The 22,198-nt window shown below is 33.8% G+C and overlaps 1 protein-coding gene across 1 annotated transcript in view; it reads right to left on the bottom strand.

The window, feature by feature from the left end:
- CDH9 (cadherin 9) overlaps nucleotides 1–22,198 on the bottom strand; it is a 67,110-nt gene that overhangs the window by 27,662 nt on the left and 17,250 nt on the right. Inside the window, exon 2 of the mRNA XM_056333591.1 lies at nucleotides 15,342–15,636. Within this exon, the coding sequence (XP_056189566.1) occupies nucleotides 15,342–15,636 (295 nt within the window). The remainder of the gene's footprint in view (nucleotides 1–15,341; nucleotides 15,637–22,198) is intronic.

Here is a 22,198-nt window from a genome sequence, read left to right as displayed (position 1 = left end):
TGTGGAAAAGGCCAGAAGGTTGGTAGTATGAAATATTTGTCAGAGCAAAGGAAAAGGAAGAGTCAAAGCAGAAAAGAGCAAGTATCAAGAGGTAAATAGATAAATGATCCAGGCTAGAAGAGGAATAAAAGGCCATGACTAAAAAAAAATATAATAAATTAATAAATAAAGCCAACTTAGAACATATAAGGAACCTGAGGAAGCAGACTTAATGGAGCAATAACATGATATTGGAAAATTAAGAAGAAACTTAAAAGGTGATTCAGCTATGTATATTCAATAGAAATGTATAAAAAAGAAAAAGGAGGAAAAAGGTGGCATAAAACTGGAGATACAATCGTTTATAAATTACACTTTATCAAATCTATGATTTTTAATAATCTGCCTTATAGGCATGAGGTGAAAACTTAATTTCACTTGAAAACATGTGTGTTATTTTTGTGTATACAGTCTCACATGGCTGTTCGAGAAGTCAGCTGATATGCTACCTCCTGTAGGTGAGTACTGTGCTTTTGTTGTGGCTACCCACTGATCTTCCATCCAGGAGTCACAAGCTTTGCACTGCTGTGATATACATAAACAGTGACTGTAACCTCTGCCAAGGTGACTGAAACTAATTTATGAGAGATGCAAGAAAACGAAGTTATGCTGCATGGCACAGCCTTACTTCTGTCAGAGATACCTTTTCCTCTCCATTTCACTGCATACCAGTAAAAACAGATGGACCTTACCATCCATTCTGGAAACACAAGATGCTGTTTTTTATGCAGCTTTACTCTGGAAGCAGTCCCTTGGATTTTATAAATATAATGGGGAAATAATTTTTGTCACTTCTTGTCAGTGTTGCGTTTTGGTGTTTTGTTTAGTGCTTCCTATTCTATGATAAAATGAAGTAAAATTTTAGATTGTGTTACCAGAACTTGCATTAAAGAAGTATGTGCTAATGATTGTCTCACCACATAAAAAAATGCAATGTGACTTAACTACTCTGTCTTTAATCTGCCTGAAATACTGCATGAGGTAGAGGCTTTTGCCAGTGAATACAATACAAATGCCATTCTAACTTAGTACCTTAAATTGGACTAGAAAAGAATGGCTAAAGCTGAACAAAGCCTCCAGCCCCAGCCCTCCCACTGTTCAATACCTTGATACAATAACTTTAGTTTTCCTTTGGCAGCAATTGTAACTGTGAACTGCATCAGATGCCCTGCATGAGAATTTGGAAAGTGTTATAGATGCAATAACAAGTGGGAAACAGTAAAAAGAACAAGAAGCAGTTTGATGTATCGGTGGGAGAACACTGTTTATTCTTTTGGAAAGCTTCATTTTCCCCTTCTTACCATAAAGAAAGTCACTGCTGAAATAACAATACTGGTACCATCAAATGGCAGTGATAAGACAGAGAAAAGAGTAGTCAGAGTTTTCAAGTGCTAATGTTGACTGGCTTTTACATTGCATTCCCTAGTGACTAAAGAGGTACAGTATAAAGTAATTATAATAAATTAAATGCAGCTTAGGAATCTTCATGTTGTTCAATACACTGTATGTACTTGCAATTAGAAATCACACTTAGGCAAAGCAAGTATCTGCAGCCTATGTTCAAAAAGAAATTGAAACCAAAAATGAAAATAATAAAACACAACATTATCTTCAAAATATCTATTCAAAATAGTGAAACTCCCCCGCAGCATGTTTCTGGGCCTGGAGCTGCTATGCATATTGAAAGGTTGTTCCAAGTAGATAGAACTAGTTGCTAATGAAACCAATATGTTGAAGGAGCAACAAGTAATACCATAATTTGGCAGTTAATTATGTTGGTTGCTCTTTCACTGACCACAATGCTTTAATGGAGTATATGGAAACAATCCAGCTTTATGGACTACCAGCTGCCATCTGTGGCAGATCAGCCACAGGAACTCCACCACTTCTTTCCTTGTTAAACATGAGAGCTGGAGACCTTGGCCCTTTTTCCCATCTTAATTTCTGGAAGACTTAAAACCAAAGAAACAAACAAACAAAAAAAAAAAAACCCCCAGCTTTCAGCTGTTTTTATGATACACTTAGGAAGAACTTGTCCTCCTTGACCCTGCTAGGAGTAGTAGTTCATAAAGACTCAAACATAGTTATCTATTGGTTAAAAATCCTAATTCCTAGCCAACAGTTCCAACTAAGTTTTCAGTCCTATTATAATTTTTAATTTATAAAATAATGAAGAAATCATAGGGATGTTATTTCTCCACTACTTTGAGTGCCCTTTGTTCATGCAGTACAGTTTTAAGAAGCTATCTGCTTTGCCCTTTTCTCAGAAGGAGTTACCTGGGGTCCTCCATACAATCTCTACAGATTTCACTTATGAGCAAAAAAGCAAGCTTAAAAGAAAGTGTTTTCAATAATCGCCACCTTTTAGGACTAAACTTTGAGTTTCTGAGTTCTCTGTACAGCTCTGTATTTTAAAATGCAACACAGACCAGTTTATGGGGTTTTTGGAAGGAAAAGTTAGTTTTCTGTACCTATTTAAAATTTGCTCTCTTCTTTTGAGCTCTGCTTTTGTATCTCTCTATTAGATTTCGGAGAGATTCTGCTATGGATTTCTGTTTATGACTGGAAGCTAGAACCTCACTCTCTTTTGCATATTAAAAATTTGTCTGTAATACAAGTAAATAGAAATCTTTACAGAGTTTCTATCTTTTGCCAGCTCTGCAAACAGGTGCAATTTGAAACCATATGTGAATTTCTATTATGACCATGAAAATGTAGTACATGACTATTAAGACAACAGGCTGGTTTCATATTTATTTTATTTTGGGGCATTTTTATCATCTGTGGGAACTCCTGTTTGGGTGGTGATAAAGTCTGACTCTTTAAACATTAATACAGCTGTGGAAAATAATAATTTTCTATGAAAGTGCAGTAAAAGAAGTTATCGGTAAAAAATCTACATTAGTATCTGATATGTGATTCATGAAAGCCTCTGGCTTCTGTCACGTTAGATACTGTGGATATTGTCTGTGGAAATGACAATAAAGACCTGTAATTTGGAAGAGAAATGGAGTCTAAAGCAGAGAAAATGAAACAAATTCAGGGCTGTCTCAGTCATGGGCTTTTTTAAAATTACATTAGTTAGAATACTATTTTTAGACAAAAGCAAGACTTCTAGAGCTTGCATGGCTATATATATAAGTAAATATAGATGTAAGTATATACGTGTGTATGTATATACATGTAGATAAACCTCCTGAAATATTAAATAGGTTCACTAGGGACTTTTATGTTATTATTTCTAGACATTCCATTTATCTTCAAAAGTGTTCAAATATCTTGAGTATAATCTTCAAATGATACCCATGCAGAAGTGCTTTACTGAAGACTGAGTTTCCAATGTCTGCAAATTGATCACAAGTGCATTGGCTATTGATTGCAGGGTTATGGTCACAGTAAATGACGCACATAATAAGGGTTATCTTATATGGACAAATCTCATAGATTTTAAATCTTCTGGTTGAAAAAATTTAAGGTATTGATTCCAAATTTCTTGTCTGGGAAACGCCTGACCTAATTTCCAAAGGTTTAGAGGCTGGAGTGTCTAGGTCTCAGTGAAAATTAGTTGGACATATGCTTTTAAATAGTTTGTTTCTCTTACTTAGGTAGACACGCTTTCCTGATAACTAAGGTATCTTTTAATATCTTGTTCATGAAAAGTCAGTATTAGTCTTCTAGACCATGAAATATAAGATACTTTTTTTTTTTTCTGTCCTCTCTTTTAACCACCTCAGTGCAATAAAGAGTTGGCTATTATTCAGGTGGGTTTTTTTTTACACAGCTGTCATATATTTTGAATTTATGATGAAATAAACCTTTTGATCTTTTGTTTACATCTCCAGTATACTGTGCACATCACCTTATTTATCACAGGCTATTAATCATTTGCCTTGGAGCAGAGAGGAGTAACTGTTATTGAGTTGGCTTTCTGACAGAAAGCTTTGATGAGAATTTGCTATTTATTCGCAGCAACTCTTAAAAGCAGGGTATTTAAACGAATATATATACTTTGGTGGACAGCAAATTAGGTTGTTTTGCTTTGTTTTTTAAATTATCAATTAGGTGTGAGAAATATGTATTTTAAATATGAAGATATGAACAACTTTCATAAGGAATAAAATTGATACTTGCACAGATCTTAATTATACCTGATCTTAATTTCACAATGTCACATATCTATGAGGTTGTAAGAAAAAGCTCTTCTGGAGAGTCTTTTGAGGCATCTGGTTACATAGTAAACAATAAAGTAACTGTGAGTTTCAGGATTTCCCTGTGAAAACTTGCAGATGGATATTTTTCTCGATATTAAGAAAAATACAGTGTTTGCCATGACAAGTGCTGTAGCCTATCTTGTTCCACGTACTTAGTAAAAGATGAGTATCAGTGGGAATAATGTAGAGTAGCTTCCAAATAAGCAGGAGTTAGACAAGATAGTCCAAGATAAGACTTCTTACCTTCATTTTCTTGACTCTGTGAAGGCTGTGTATGACACAGAAAATTTCCAAAATGACTATATGATTGGCAAGAAAGAAAAATGATGACATGTAATAGAATTCAAGCTGAATTGTTAATTGAAGAAAACCACGCACACAGTAATTGCCATTTCAATTATTCATCTTGTATGCTGCTAGAAACTTGTTACCAATTCTTATACCTATTTTCATCATTTAACTGAAAGAAATGTCATTTACCATTTCTGTAATATATATAAACATATTTATCTATTATATATACATATATATATATATATATGTATGGGCACATTTTCAGTGAGAAATTTACTTATTTAACAATCTTGTATCCATTATGGGCAGACTTTCATAGTCCTTCCATCTCAGTAGAGAGCCATTCAGTGGTCTCTTTTAGGGAGAACTCTTTTGGAAGGGTAATGTTCCTCTCCTGACCTTCCTACTCTTAGGCTGGTGGTACACTGAAGATAGATCATTTGTAATAGAAGTAGTACTAATCATTCAGATTCATATGAGATACAGTTTTCATTTCTCAGTAGCTCTACTAAAACTGAGAGTTAGGGGTGGAGTGGGATAGCTCATTAAATGAGATACACATAAATAAAGAAGTAGGAGCATGGACCTTTGTTTCATGACAGATTGGTCTGTTTGATGAGACTTAGTGCTTTGGGAGACTGAAAATTATGTAAACACATCTTTATGTACATTTTACTCTGTGTGACAGTTACTTTAAGTTATCATATATTAGAAAAATAAATTGTAAAAAATTGTGGTTTATCTTATGCACAAGTATGATCCATTGTATATTACTTACACATTTTGGAAACCCTTAGAAGTTACAGATAAATCTGGCAGGGAAAAAAAATCCAAACCACCCTGCCTTTGTGTTTGATTTTCAAAATAGATGCATGCATGCGTTAGCATGTTTTTAAAAAATAAACCTGACATTCTACACGCAGCTGCATAACATTAGCAACTAAAATGTATATTCAAGCATTCAGAAAGCTGCCTTTACTTTTATAAATTACTGAAAAGCTTCTGCATTCAGAAGATTAGGCTAAGTAAGCATCCCAGATGTGCTTTGATTTAACAGAATAAAAAAGAGAAATCATATTTCTCAATATAATTTGTAAATTTATTTTATGGCTACATATAACCAATTCTGAAACAGGTTTAACTTATACCTAGTTAATTACAATTCCTTACTTAGATCTGTGTGTCCAGTCTTCCCAGCCTACAACAGATCCAAAGTTTGAGAAATCCCATTTTCAAAACTCATTTAAATTAAGAAAAAAAAAAAAAAATTAGACACCTAAACCTACACAAGTAACTTAACTACACAGTGTCGGAAAAAAATCCTGTACATTAGCATGATATAAACAGAGACATTAATGTTAGCACTTTAAGACCAAGATCTGACCTTAGACAACAGATTACCTTCTCCCCACTACTAACTTGCTTACTTTAATGTCATGTTATAATTGTAATAAAGGATATAAAATGGGCATGCCTCTATTTGACATCTTCCTTCTGATAAAGAAGTAATGTCAATTAGTCCCAGCTATTCCAGTCCTTGGTACTAGCAGTTCAATTGCCTCAGGCTCCAATATTGTCACATAAATGTGAGAAGGAGCTCACCGCACCTGTTATATTGTATGCTGTCTTAAAAGAAGCAAAATTATTTGGCAGCTGGTAGCTGCAAGAGCTCATAAGGGAATAAATTAGGTGCCTGTAAACTGGCATCATAGATAGAAACTCAGTATTTACTGTGGCTCTGAAAACAAGTTGCACATGGCTGTGAATTGTAACATGTTTATATCAAAGGATGTATAAAGGTTGCATGTTCATATCAGGAGGTATATATACTGGCTGAAGTAATGTGGCTGTTCCTTTATACTTTCAGAATGTCAATGAGATTTTTGTTTTTTAGATGTGAAGCCGTGAAAGATGAAAAGACCTTGGTTTAACATCCTATCAGAAAGACATCTCTAACAATGCAGAACTTATCCCATTGTACTGCACTGCAGTGTGAGCAAAAGTGCTGATGTAAAGAGTTTGGGCTCATTATGCTTTTGTTCAGAGATTATAGTGTTATAGCTGAAAATCTACTGAAATAAAAAGAAGGAAAATGGATAGATTAAAAAATGTTTAGTGGAAGTATGATACAGGAACTTTTAATGCTGATTTCAAGCTCTAATCTACAGAGGTCCAGACCTATGGTTTTTTTTGTTTTGTTTTCAATGTACACAGATAATGGGAAATAATAAAATTGTTGCAATAAAGTAGCCAGGCAAACAGTATTTTACTGAGTCATTTCAGAGGAATATAATGGGGAGCCACGTTTAAAATAGCCCAGGCCTGAAAATTCCATTTGGCAAGAAGACTGCTACTCCACGGGTGCTGTAATGTCTGTTGCTGCAGTAGCTGAACACACTTCGACATATCTATGGAGCAGAGCTGTTCTAGTCTTCCACTAGTGGGTGGGGAATTGATACATAGAGAGATTAAATGAGCTTGTGTTCACCTACAAACTGCATCTCCAAAGTTTAGGCTAACCAGTTTACAAAGCTATAGTAGCCTATAGTGCTTTAAAAGTCACCCATCCTGCTTACTAATCGCTGCATTTGAACTGCTGTCATCTTAGTTCTTCCTATGAGAAATAGTTTAGACCAGCATGCTGTGAAAGGTCAGCAGGTGGAGGTTTATGGGAGCTCAGAGGAGGTCAAAAACTTCTAAAAATGAATTGACAGCAGCTCAGTTCCTGTAGGACTGAAATATGGAAATTATTTATACCTTCCTGTGTTTACAGCAAGTGCTAACTTTATTTGTTGACAGCACTTCTGCAAAACCTTTATTTCTTCTACCACCAAGAGTGAGCAGTTACTCACAGGGGGTGAATAGATGATTCTGATGTTCCCGTTGTGCTGCCTCAGACTTGTGGTGTCTTAATAAGAAACAAAACCTGCCCCCTCCCCTTCCCCCCCCCCCCAAAAAAAAAAAAAAAAAAAAAAAAAGATGAGAAAGGAAGCGGGAGTCTTGTCTAGAAGATATGAGGATTTTGTAGCTGAAGAAAACTGAATGTCAAGTGATTTTTAGCTGAGGTTAGATACTGCTGGATGAAAGAGTCTCTCCTGCTTTTATCTGCTATGCTTTGCATGGTCCTGTCGCTTCCGTAGTACCAGCTCTGGCATCTGACTTCATGTGATCCCTCCAAGGGAAAAACAGTAGTGGAAAAAGAATATTGACCTTGAACAATCCATTTTTCTGATGAATTAGCTCCTTAAACTTTCTTCTTTTATGTTTAGAAGGAAACTGGGTAAGGCATAAGACAGCACAAATAGGAGCAGAGACACCAAAAGAAGAAAAAGAGCACCACTACTTTTGGCTGTAGCTTGAGATCTGCTTCTCTGTAGTGTTAAAATGTTCTGTAAATCTTAAATTTGTGGATTATTTAAATTCTTCAGAAGTACTGCTTTGAATCTTGTTAAGGCTGATTTTTGTCCCTCATTTTTCTGAATGTGCAGTCCCTCGATTTTTTCAGGTGTGACATTAACACATTCTGCATAAACTTTAAAGGAACTGTAGTATTTCTAATGACTTATGAGGAATTTCCCAAATTTTATAAACATGATTTATTTAAGTTTCCTCTTTACCTTCATATACATATATATATATATACATAATATATACATATTAGGTTTTATGTGATTTCTTATGTTAGTTTTTTAAGTGTTTATCTGTTTTTCAGTCAGTAACAGAATAATGCAGCATCAGTAATGGATAAAATGACTAAATATAAAATCAACAAAGCTCTGAAAGAGAAAAACAAAAAGATGAATTCAATAGTTACTTTACATTTCATATGTTGTATTTGGATGTTGAATAGAGCTGTACAACAATATTGTCCCAAAATGTTATTGTTAAAAAATAGTTAAATTGCTTTCTGGATTCTAAAAGGAAACTTGTATTTCTTTTGGATCAGCGAGTATGTTTATTTGTTTCTCGAGCTCAAATAATTAGTTGGGAGTGTTGTAAACTCATAGATCTTTCCTCTGAGAATGGTTTCCTTCTTTCTCTTGAAGAGCCAAAATGTCTACATTAACTATGATTTTGTTTATCTATCCTCAGGAAAAAAGCAGTAATTGTAAATTGTTATTTAAATTTTACAGTAATTGTGTACATTAATCATGAAATAAAGTTGGTGCAGTGAGATCCTAACACTTACATAACATCCAGCTTGAAATCACTGGACCTGCAGAAATTCAAAATAACCTGTTCATAGTATCAGAGCTGTAGTAAGTAAGTTCCTTGCACAATAGACCTCTTTTTTGCTAGGAAAATGCTGTCCATATTTTATATACATACTTATACAAATGATAAAATAATTTAAGGAAAAAAACCCTCATGATCAAAGTAAGATTCCTTTGGTGTTCTAATGTTTCTTTTCTTTTTTAACTGGAAATACAAATTTTTAAAACACCAACTCATACACTTCTGCAAAAGTTCTACCTCATGTCAAATACAAAATATTTGTAAAGAATTCTATATGCTATCCTAATAAAAATGTAATGCAAGCCTATTGAAATAAAAATGCTATGCATGTATCTAACAGAATGCATGTGCAGAACTGACAAAACCACGAAATACACCAATTTTACTGGAAAAGTAGATTTATATTTTTAACTGTTCAACAAAATGAGGTTTTTCCCTTTTCACCTAGATGGTTTATTTTAAGAAAATATTATGAGGCATTGAACTCATATTTTATGTTTTCATCTGTATTTTATTGAAGGGTGGCTTTGTTTTCACTATAAAGACTTGCATAAAAATAATAAAGAAGGTAAATCTAAGAAGGATAAAAATACTGGATTTAAAGAAGAGAATCCTATGCAGGTTCTACAGAGGTTTTGAAATTCTTTAGTTCTACTGGCAAATGCAGACAGAAATATAGGAAGTATTCTATCTACAGGATTTCTGCCACTGTGCTTAGTTTGACTAAAAGGAATTCTAATGCTGTATTTTAAGTGCAGTAAAACATGAACTTGCAGGTGAAATATTTATTTGAAATATATCTTCCTCTATATATAAAGATAACTCAATTCATTTAAAAATAGAGTATAAGTTAATAATTATCATTCTGGAATTTTGCAAGTTAGCAAAGCAGTTTTCACAAGCTTGTGGCAAAGTCAAGACAGTCATTCACAGCTTTTTTTAATAAGCAGCTGAAATGAGGGAAAATATGCAGAGAGGAAAATATAATTATTTCCTGCTGAAATATGAAAGATGAGAGCTGCTTCCATTTAGTCGTTTACACACATCTGTACGTTAATGCTTACTGACATAAGCAAATTCAAAAATAGAAAATGTGATGGTTCCTGTATTTGGTTCAGGTTTTTTTGTTTTGTTTTGGTTTGGTTTTTTCTTTCTTTTTTTTAATTGTAAGGCCTACTTAGTCTTGTAAGAGCTTCCTATACAAGCTAACAAACTGTTCTTGAGAAATACATTTATGATTATGTGATGCTGAAAATGTGATGTAACTAAAACTAAATATCACAAAGCACTCTTACTTTAAACCCAGTAGTAGTTGTGATTCTTACAGATTCCCAAGCAATACTGTAGCAAGAGTGAGCAACAATAATGGAACTTCCTTCACAATCATTATGTAATTGATGTTGCAGTATATACTACTGCACTCATAGACAATAGCATGGTAATAAAAATGGAAGTATTAGTGCATATTACCCTGTGTGTTTTACTGCAATTTCATCTCTTCTTCTTTCTTTTAATCTGTGCATATTTATTTTATATATATATATCTTAGAGTATCTGTTAAATACTAGGCACGTTTAGGCACATTCTAATCCTGTATGCCTGAGTTGAAAATGGCTATATTTATGTTTCATATATAATGTCCTATCAAGCTTCACTGTTCAGCCATAAGGAAAACTCTTTTATTCTGAGTGTATGTGCAATAAAAGTAATTTAATGGAAAAATTATAAATTTTAAATTTAGCCATTTAAAATATGGCACTCTATACTCATACAAATCTTGTCATGCAGAAATTCTGAACTAGGGGATGCCTTTGGTTAGATCCATAAAATCTAGAAAGTAGCAGTTAAGTAGGAAGAAACGAGTGCTAAGTTAAATTAGGCATTATCCCTTCTCTTAATAGGATCAATTCAAAGATTAAAAAGAAGTTGTGAAATACTCATCAGCTGCACGCTTAAGATGTTTAATAAGAAAAGATGGTAAGCCTTACTCATTAAAATTAGCAAGGAAGGTACAGAAGGATGCAATATTGACCCAGGTGTCAAAAGGGATTGAACTCCACTGGAGATCTCATTGCTAACTTCCCTTTTTAAAGATTTCTTAATAAATTTATTTATATACTGACAAAAGTGTTTTTCACAATGAGGTGTAGGGTTAGGTTTGATTTTGTTTTATTTTTGCTTTTTAGCAATCATTTTTCACTTGGAAAAATACTTTGATCATAGTTTTGACTCATTTAAGCCTTGAAGATGAAAGTAGATTTTAAGTATGATCAGGGCTGTACTTTCCCTTCTACATGAAGAGGAAATTAAAAGATTATGCTCAAGATGCATATTTAGCTTCTCTGAAGTTTCCTCTTAAAATATTTCTAAAATACAGCCAAATCAGAACAGGTCATGCTTCAAATCCATATGTTCTTCATTGTGACCAAGACTGTATCTTATAGCTTTGACATTCTGTTAAAGATGTTGAACATTTTTGTTCCTATATTTTCTGTATTATGCTTTGATTAACCTTTATGGTCTGTCTAGCATCTTTTTCACATTTTTTTGAATTATTTTTTATTGAATCTACTTACCTAGTCTGACATAAATCTCAGGATTCTTCCAGTTAATTTTAGCACTCTAAAAATATATCTACAGCAGTTATTATCCTCCAGTTCTTCAGTTGATTTTAATGAGAAATTCTGTTATTGAGTTTTGATATCTCTTAGACTAACTTTCTCCTTTTATTTTTGAAGTTAATATCGCTGTGAACATTTAGCATGATCATTTCCATAAAAGCTATCTGAAATGACACTGCAGTCAGCTCACTTCAGTGGTTTTGATTGCTTCCAGTACTAACTTTGCTACACAGCATTTTAGGTATACCCATAATGCTGTTAGATATGACTGGATCCCATTTAGGCATAGCAAGGCTAATTTATGTATAGCTGGATGACTACAATGTAGATATGACAACAGGATTACCACAAACTAGTGCACAAATAAGCATTTATATTTCCCTCTGGGCTTGGATAGGTTGTGCTGAAAATCCATGTTACACTTTCACTGTTTTAACTATCAAACTAGTTAAACATGAGTAAGTTTTGCTGATTGGTATTGAAAATCACACATTCTGTCAGAGGTGTTGACTTATCATCTTCCCTTGTGTGCTTTAGATCTAGTTCTTCCAATAGTAACATAGTGAGAAATATGTAGTATGACATGTCATTTGACTAACAGATACACACAGAGCTAGAAACATTGCTAGTGATTATTCCTCTTCAGTTTCTCAAACTTAGTGACATTTTCCTGAGCTTTCATAAATATCCATTGCCATATTTGTTGAACTTCGCAAACAATAAACATAACAGGTAAAAAAAAATATATTTTAAGACACAAAATTGGGAGGAAGAAAAGAATAGGATGAAAGAGATTTTCCCACAAATTTTTTACTTGCCTCTCATGAATATATTTCTTAAAATATGTATAATATAATTATGTAGTTGTTTGCAGTCAGAAAACTTACTTGGTTAGGTATGCAAGAATCTGTGTATATATAGTTGTAACAAATAACCTTCATCATCCTAAGTATTTATGCAGGTAATCAAGAGCTACACTGATCTTTTCATTTGATTTGGTCTTACCAAAGATGATCACTTTGTTCCAGAGATTCTTGGTTTTATTTTATTATTCTTATTTTCTTTCATTTGTTTTAGAGAAACATAGAATTAAGAGCCACTTGAGTTTTTATTCTGAAGTCTTCTGGTTTTCTGAAATGCACTTTTGTGATCTGTCTTTTTTCTTTCTTTTCATTTTCAGTATATTTTTTATACTATTCTTTTAGATTCACTTACTTTCACAGCAGCAATAATCCTAATATGCACTCAGTAACTTCTATTTCTTATTCTTTCATGACTTACTTTACACAAACCTCCGATTTCAAATTCCATCTTAAATTCTACAGTCTGGAAGCAACTAAAAGGTTTGGTCCTACTTCCTTACCAAGTTCAACTTTTAAACTTCTATTTGACACCTTTCTAATCTGTAAACAGCAATATATACTAAAACCACTGAAGAGATTAAGTGTTGAGGTGTAATGAACCTACTTGCATAATTGACAATTCTGTAAATTTGTGATGTTCTGCAATAAACAGTATGTTCAGGAAAGAATTATTTGGACCGCATATCCAGACAAAAGAAAAGCTAATTGTTCATTAAATCTTACCTCTTGAATGAATAATAATTACAACTGCTTAAATGCCATTTTTATAATGCATTGGAGATTTTTTTTAATGGATATCCTAGCCACCGTAGAAAGTATGAACCGGGAGCTACTTCCACAGCCCATTGTTTGAGCTTAAGTTTTGTCAGTCTCTCTCTTTTCCTCTTTTCTCTGCGTTTTTTTATACGTGCTGCCTAGTGCATATTTGCTGCCTTATGCTTGTATAGCTTTCTTTTGTCTAGATATTTCTAGAACTATATTATCTTCATTTTTTGTTTTATGTGTTCTCTTGTGTGCTGTATGGGAATGTTTAAAAAAGTACCACTTGCTCACCTGTAAGTTGTATTCCACTTATGGCAAGTATCTCACCTTTTCACTCCTAAGTTACTTCCTCCAGTTATGCCATCTGCTTCCTTATCTGAGGAATGGGACAAAGGAACTCCAAGAAAAAATATATTTGTTTATCCCTTATTTGCCTATCTGTACATCCTGAGTGTTGAATTAACATTCTTATTACTCACTTCAGAAATACAGAATTTCTGCTTCTTGAATGGGCTGATTTGGATTTGGGTTCTTATGCTCTGCTACCTCAAGTAATTACGAAACTACTTTTACTCAAATTCAATGCTAAGAATTGCCATTCCAGCATAGTTTTTATATCCCCACATAGAAATGTCAACTAAACAGAGAAAAGAGTAATTCAGATCCCTTTTTTTTTGTCTTCATATTGGTAGTTAAGGGGCTTTTTTTACTATTTAAATCCTTTTCCTCTAATTCTTTCTTCACAGTAAACCTCCCCTTTACTTGGGTCTTTTATTGACACTTTTTCAGCTTAAAGAGGTATTTACACTATCCTCATCAAATATAGACATTTCAGAGACTTAAAATTTCACAAGCAGTGCCAAACGACTGGATGTTATTCTGTTCTCTTCTGTTCATACTTCTCCATTGACTCTAATGAAGTTGGACTAAGTGATAAGGTTAAACAGGGACATCACACTTTTTATCCTATCTATTCCTACAGAGTTCCTTCCTTAAAATATATATTTCAAATTAAATACGACATGTGCACTGCCAGCGTTTCTCCTTCACAGATTACCAGCAAAGTAAATTTGGAATGGAAAGGATTTCTCTATTTTCCAGGTATCTTTAAAAGAACAATTCTTGAACTCTTTGCATTATACCTAGTCATGTAGGTATTCCCTTGTTGTGATTATAAAAGAGAGTTATAAAATAGTCTTCCTTTGCTGTATCTCTGCCAGTGCTCTCAGAGATAATTATTAGCTTCTGGAAATTATTTTGCAAAGATACAGATTAATCACAAATGTTGATTGGTGTCTTATTGTCTCTCCATCATCCAAAGCTGATTTTGCAAACCATTACAGTAATTCCTAATGTAAATAACTTCTGAGAATTTAGCTGTCAGTTGTTTCCCATAGCCTATGTATTGTATGCTTACTCATTAGAGAGACTGTCTCTGCTGTAAAAGAATGGAGCACTTAGGTAATCATGACAACTTCTGATGAATGTGTGCTGGTGAATATTGTCTATCTTATTATATTATTTGAACAAAAGTCAGAGAATTAATTTCCTTTGATGCTATATTTCTCACCTGTCTTCTACTGTCATTTGACATTTTTACTTTTCAGTGCAGCACTTGTGACTAGCTGTAAGTTTTTGTCCATGAAGAAAAATATTTTTTAAACAGAAGGAGTTATTTCTTTGGAGAAGGAATTCACATGTTTGGTATCTTAAAAAAAAAAAAAAACCCAAACAATCACACAAGTCCATATTTAAAAAAAAAAAAAAACCTCAACAGCAAAAACTACTAATATTGATACCAAAGAGAAAACATAATTAAAAAACCCAAAATAAATCAAAACAAACACCACATCAAGTAAATATTTAGGTATTTATAAGAACATATTTTGCATCATTTTGATACATTAATTGTTTTACATACTTATGTGCTTAAATTTGTTTCTAAAGGTACAGAAATGTTTGGTAAATTAGACTTTACACATACAAAGAGGATACATTTTATGCAAGTGATAATCTTAGCTGTGGCAAAACTATGTAGTAACTGGTAAGACAAGCATATATGCAACATTCCTTGATGGTTCCAGTGGGCTTAAAAGAGTAATGAGTAGCTTATAGTGTGGAAAAAGGATTAAAAAGTGGATGAAGATGAAAGAAATAAATAAAAGCAGAAACCAATCATTTATGATACATTACTTGCAAGAAAAATTGTTCCATGGATATTCACAGAAGCTAGTATTAAGTGCCTCTAGTAATAAAATATGTTCAAATCAACTCAAACCCTTTTATATTTTATGTAAGGATAAGTTTTTACCTACCAACTCCAGACATCTCCGGAATACTGGCGATGTACATGTCCTTGGTGAATTTTGGCTCATTGTCATTGATATCGTGGATTTTAATGATAAATTCAGACTCTGGCTCCACTTGTCTTCCTGTTTTTCTGTCTATAGCCTTGGCACGTAGCACATACAGGGACTTTTCTTCTCTGTCCAATTTCTTTGCAGCATGAATATCTCCTGTATTTTCATCTATAATGAACAGACTGCCAGCCCCATCTCCTGTTAATATGTATTTTAAATTTCCATCTCCTTTATCTTGGTCAGTGTGTAGCTTCAGGGAGGTAGAAAAGAAGAATTTTATAAATACATGCATTGTAATTACAGACCAAATCATTCAGCATATATGAGTAAGTCTGTACAATCTTGACTATCATTGAGGTCAGTTGTGGTTATCTTCTGTTTCACTGTTGGTAAAATAAATTGCAAGTTTGAGACTTAGTGATATACAAAAAATAGCTTTAATAAAACTCATAAGGACACAGGGCAAGGTAGAAAATATTGGAGTAGTGCTTAAAATGACTAACTTAAACCAAGAAAAGACATCTCTTTGAATAACCTGTCCAGAAATCACCAGAAGTCTCCTTTTTGAAGATGATGGGTCTAGAATCCCCAAGTTTCTATTTGCAAAAAAATACTTGTCTTCCCATTTATTGATTGATGGTAAGGTAACAAGTTACCTTGTAAAAACGTAGAAGAAATGGGTTTTAAGGATTATAGCTTCTGAACTTCCCAAACTCACCTACAAATGTTCTGATTTAACCAATTTGTGTTTCTAGTTATATTCTTTTTTTCCCCTCTTTTTATTTTATTTCTTCAGGAACATCTTAAGTCAGTTAATTACTTACTTCCTTCTAGTCCTCTTTACACAGGAGAAATAATTTTCAAGAACACCAGGAGGTAAATTTTCAAAGCATTGCGTGGTGTTTAACAGTCCTTTTCCTACTACATCTCTTCATGAGTGTTCAAAACTCTGTCCCTGTGAACTTAGGCACTGATTAATTTGCCTTATAGCACCATTATGAAAAAGAACCTAATACCAAAGTCGAAGCAAGCCATTGAAGCTAACCCAGCCACTAGGAATTCTCACATAGCACTCTTTTTTAGAAGTTTATTCCTCTAATTTCATTTACAGGGACCCACAGTACCTTTTTTATGAGCATCTGTAGTATATATTCTTCAGATATATGCTTACAGTCACATCTGGCCACAGATCAGTGACCTGAGTGGTTTTTAAATGGGGACAGAAATAATCTTATCCCAGCATTTTTTTTTTTTTTATTTCTCAGAGTAGAAAAATATAGTATGACATCCACCTGAGAAAATATTATTCAGTATCAGTAAAGGTATTACTCTAGATGGACACTATGGCCGGACAAGTTATTATATGCTGCCACTTTCCTTGTTTCCTTGTTTCTGTATTCCAGTATTTATGTCCATATTTCATAGCTGAGCCATTGCATCTTTTTATTACTCCATTTGTATGAAGCCGGGTTGGGGTGGATTTTCTTAAATTCCTTCACTTTGATTTTTTCTCTAGTTTAACACTGTAGCCTAACACTAGTCACCCAATGCAATCTGATTATTGTTACAGTCTTCTGACTCTAGAAGAGGATTAACTGGATTAGATAATTGTCCAAAGAGTTTTAGCACCTAATATATTCAGTGCATATCTGTAATATCTGTGAAAATTCTTAAGGATTCTATACAATGGTTTGAAAGAATTATATGCAACATGCACACAGCACCCCAAAAAAAATCCTTGTAACTTGCCAACTCTACAGGTAATACAGAGAAAATAAATTTAAATATTGTATGGGTATTTTGACACAGAATACGGAGAAATGTGTAATCAGTATACAAAGTTCATTCAAAATATTTGAATCTTGTTTACATATTTGATTCTTCGTTTCAGGAAAAAAAAAACCAGACTTATTTTGTATGTTGAGTACAAAATACAGTGTATTTCTTTTAGTCAGATGATCCTGGCTTGTGCCACACAGGACAATTTCCTATCCCTACAAATCAGCACACGTTCATTCTTGTGGAGAATATTCCTCATCTTGTGAAATAAATATAGCTTTGTCCTTTTCATTTGAGGTAGTAGGTTTTTGAAATATGCTTAATAAGAATCAGATCTCAGGACTAATGACTAGCACCTGAGCCCAGTTTTCTCATGAAGACAGGCCAGCTTCTTTTTGAGTCTTTAAAACGTCAAATACATGTTACAATGTCCTGTGTTGTTACTTGCCCCCTTAACATCCTCAGCCATCCAGCCGGGGGAGTAGCCAGGGCAAGAGCCATGTCTGGAAACTCAGTGAGGGATTAATCCCATGGGTCAGGAGAAGTGAAATCACTTAACATAAGGCATTAGGGAGGTTGGAGGCTCCGTGAAGCTAATATTCTCAACACAATACAAGGAAGTACTCGATTCTCACATAATAAGTTGTCACTGAATAATCAGTAATTTGTTAAACTGTTTATAGTACCAACATTAGTCATGTAACTGCTTACATTAGAAATGTAAATTCTCAGATGTTGAGTAGCTGCACATTCTGCCTGTATTTATGAAGTTCTTGTATTTTTGAAGTAATTTCCATCAGTTTCCCTAGGGCTTTTGTATTTTTCCTGCATGTGTATATACTCCAACACTTATTTAACTTACTTATTATTATATGAATTAAACTGGACTCTGGCCTAAAGGTATTATCTCCATCCACCTGCCTGGCAGACTGCAAAGGAAGAGACTTACAGGAGCCCTGGTTTTTAATCATCAGGACTGCTATGCATGGGAAGAATGGGACATGTCCAGAGACACTGGAAGTTTCCCACTTTAAAAAAAAGTAGACATTACTGAAACAAAATACTACACAGTTCTGAAATGGAAAATAATAAAAAGAAGGGGGTAGGGGTAGAATTAAATTTTTATATTGTTTGTCTTGATTTAGAACAGAAAAAAATATCTTAGTTTAAGTAGGAAAATATTGTATACATGAAATTTTATCGGAAATAATAAGTAGATAATTTGCATTTATTGGAAGTTATATCTGGAATGTTATTTTAATATAATTTTAGTTGAAAGTGCGGTGGTAATGTAGTTCATATTTGAAGACCTGCTAAATTCTTTTCCCAGGCAGTTCTGCTACCTATAGAATCTGTCAGACACTAAACTGAATTAAAGTTTGCCCTTTACTTGCAAAGGTTGCAAATTTTGCTATTTGAAATTTTTTATTCCTGCAAACTCTTTCTAAATTTGGAGAGCTGGTCATCTGCTGAAAAGAGGTCCTATATACTAAAAGAAGGCAGATGCAGAAGTGTAGCAGAGATCTGGGCTGTGAATGTAAATGTTAGCTTGCCAACCTTATTTTGATTGCTCATAAGAGCAGCTCTGCTGGTAATCCAGGGTTGATAATGGGGTCTTGAAATGGGGTGATGACGAACAAGTAGTAGGAGCAATGATCTTTTTTGTGCTAATGGGTGGTTCTGGAAAAAAAATCACATCTGTCTGTTGCCATTCCCTTACCCTGCTCCTCAACTATACATAGATCCTTGAACAACAGGTTAATTCATTCTATCTGTTTGGTCAAACCATCTCCAAAGATGTAAGGTAACTCAAACTGTTACAGGTATTTTAAGCTTCCTACTTATCTCATGTTTCTGTCAAATGATAAACAGAGTTTTAAAGCATGATAAATATGGGAATAGAATGTGATTTCCTAAATATGAAGAGTTTCACCTCCTATTGCCAACTTACTATAAGAAGATCACTTGAAGTACAGTTGCAAACTACCACTTATTTGAACTGTAACAATTTCTAATTCCTATGTATGTTTTGGTTTGCACTTTGTATTCAAGGAATCTTCATTAATCTGGGAAGTAATTTTGCAACAACAGTTTGTGAAAAAATGGGACCTTTTCGTATTCAAGAATAAATAAATAAAGCGAAACATTATCCAGCATCTTACAGAAACAGCATACTAGTTGTGTAAAAAAGAACAATCAAACCATTCTCTCACTATATTGGAGTTACATGATTAGGAAAAATGCTTTTAATTTATGAGACACAGTAACTCCCCATGAGATTGTAGATGTTTATGCAAAACAGATGAAGATAGGAACATACACATTTGTATAAAGAAACTGCAATTTAATTTTGATCAATCTATATTGTGTTTCTCTATGACTGGTAATCTTCCATAAACTGCTTAGATATTTTGAATTTATAATGTAAACGATGATTTCATCTTTTGAAATTTTAATTGTTCTACAAAGAGCCTACAGAAAATTACCTAAAGAAAATCACGTCCAAACATGTGGTGTGTTATGAGTTTACAAAATATCATGGCCTTTATTCACAAACACCAAGGAACAGGAGTACAATTTTTTTCTACATCCTAGAAATTTTAATTAGTAAACTGTTTTGTTTTGGTTTAAATTAGGAAACTTCACGTGTGTGAAGGAGGCTCAGATATTCAAACTGGAAAAATAGTATTCATACATTTGATCCAAGGTAATCTTTGACTGCTGTGATTTCCCTCTACATTTTACAGATTCAACAGGTACAGGGAGGGCCACCATTTACTGTCAGCAGAAAGTCATTCCTATTGAAATATTTGGTTTGTTTTACTCTACGTGATCCTTTGTCTCTATTTGTGGTGGGGTAGGTTAGCAAGCAAAACCTCTATATGGGTGGAAAATGAACCTGTCAAATGTATCCTTTCTCATATCAAAAATTGTTCTGTAATTTCTGTGAAGAGCTGGCAGGTCAGAGGACAGTCATGAAATACTTTGATAAAAGTAAGCAAACAAACAAACCAACCTCCCTCCCATATCAGATAATAAGTTACTCAGTATATAGTGGCCACACTGATAACGAATGTCATCCTTATTCCATTCAATACCTAGTATCAATTCATCTGAAACATGTTGGAATGAAGACATAACTTAGAAGATGCACTGCTTGGTATCTTGATTTCTTAATATTCTTTTGAACACATTTCTTTTTCTATAGTCTTCTATACACATTCACAACGCAACTTTTCCTGAGGATCATCAGAGAAGACATTGGTAATGGTTATGGGAGTGATAATTAGCTATTTCTGTAACAATGTATGCCTTATAAATATGGACATACTCATAAAATGCTCTCTCAATCTTTTTTCTGTATTTACATAGGAAAAGTGTGCATCTCTAATCAGCCTTTATATCCAGTTCTGTGAAACTGAATTTTTATGTGATGTGATAATTGAGACCTTGATGTTCTGAAAAGAAATCTTGACATAAATTTACATGGGTCCCTGTTACTGCAATTTCCAATAAGTAAGTGAGTAGGCAAACAACAGATTATCTCAAAGTTCTCCAGCATAATTCTATTTCCTCTAAATTAAGTACCCTGCTCCTTTACCTTATGCTTCACCCTCATGTGGCACTCAATATATATCGTATTATTTGAATATGCATTCTTAGTATGTCCAAGTCTAATCCATAACTTCTCTCAAAAGTGCTATTATTATACACAGTGGAGACGGTATCAGCATTCTTTGGAGGGAAAATATATCTCATAAATTATCAAGTTCAGGGATTGGTATAGAATGCAAAATATGAAGGAAAAATTGGAAAAAAATTACCTTAGAAAACAGTTCCTCTAAGGCCCATGTTTAAAAGTATTCGACTTTTTCTTCTGAGTTCAGCTTTAATTAACTAAATTTCCTGAAAACTGTGCAGGTGATCTGGTTCTCCACGCTTTGTAATTAAGAGTAACTCTTTTCAGGTTAAGCAGACATATAATCAATAGAAGCAGGGAAAATCAATGGACACAGTTAAAAAATTATATAGACATATGAATGAATTTTCTCCATTTAGAAGCAAGAAATTGCCAGATTTCATTTAGAGTTCCTTTTATTTGCAATTCCTTTCTATACAACTATTGTTGCAGAAGAAAGGGGGGAAAAAGAGCAAGATGAGCTACTTAAGACTAGCAAGATTGTTAGGAATAAATACAGTGAAAACATTTATTTAGTTACCTAAATCCAGAAAAGAGGTATGATGTCTCTTGTGGAGGGGGATAAGGGAGAAGGAAGGATGAAGACACGTCAAGGAGAAGGTAGATTGATGTTTACTTTGTAGTAGGTACTGTACTAATGCTTACAACTTGGTTTAAAATATACCTCTGTATCACAGTATAGAAAAAGAGCTATTAGAGATTTCTTACCTCCACTGCCTCCACCCACACAGTTGTTTCCAGGGAGGAATCCTGATATCCCATGGCCATCCTATCTTAGCCCCTATTTGTCTGTAAATACCCTGTATAAAGTGTGAACAATGCTCTTTCCTTCCTTTTTAAGTGAAGATATGTTGGGGTGGGGTCAAATTATCTCTTTTCAGTGTCACTAAATTGGTACTTATGTTAGTGGGAGAGGAAGACGATGCTGATTTCCATATTGTTGTGGTGAAACTGCTGCCAGAACACAAGCAAGCCTCTTCAAGAGTATGTCCAGGGTGCTGGATTGTATGGAGCTGCAATCACCGTTAGAATGCAGATGCACATGGTGGGGACAAAGGCCACAAATACAGACTTCTATAGTCAGATATTTTTATTTTTTTTTTAAGTTGTGTCATAAACTTATCAGATAGGCATTATTAATATATGACCTGGAGAACAAGTGAATTCATGGGCATACCCAGGCCCAGGCTCAAACACCTGAAACTCTAAACTCACTAAAATCCTGGTCACACATTATAAAGAACAAAGGTTTTAATCTGTCTCAACTATTTTTATTTGCTCTCCTCAAACCTTGACAGGGAAGAATGGGAGCAAGATGCAAAACTGAGTTTTT

The sequence above is a fragment of the Falco biarmicus genome, chromosome 3 (genome assembly GCF_023638135.1).
Source record: "Falco biarmicus isolate bFalBia1 chromosome 3, bFalBia1.pri, whole genome shotgun sequence".
Lineage (NCBI taxonomy): Eukaryota > Metazoa > Chordata > Aves > Falconiformes > Falconidae > Falco > Falco biarmicus.
Note: the sequence above shows the minus strand (reverse complement) of the source record. Positions and strands in the feature narration are given on the sequence as shown.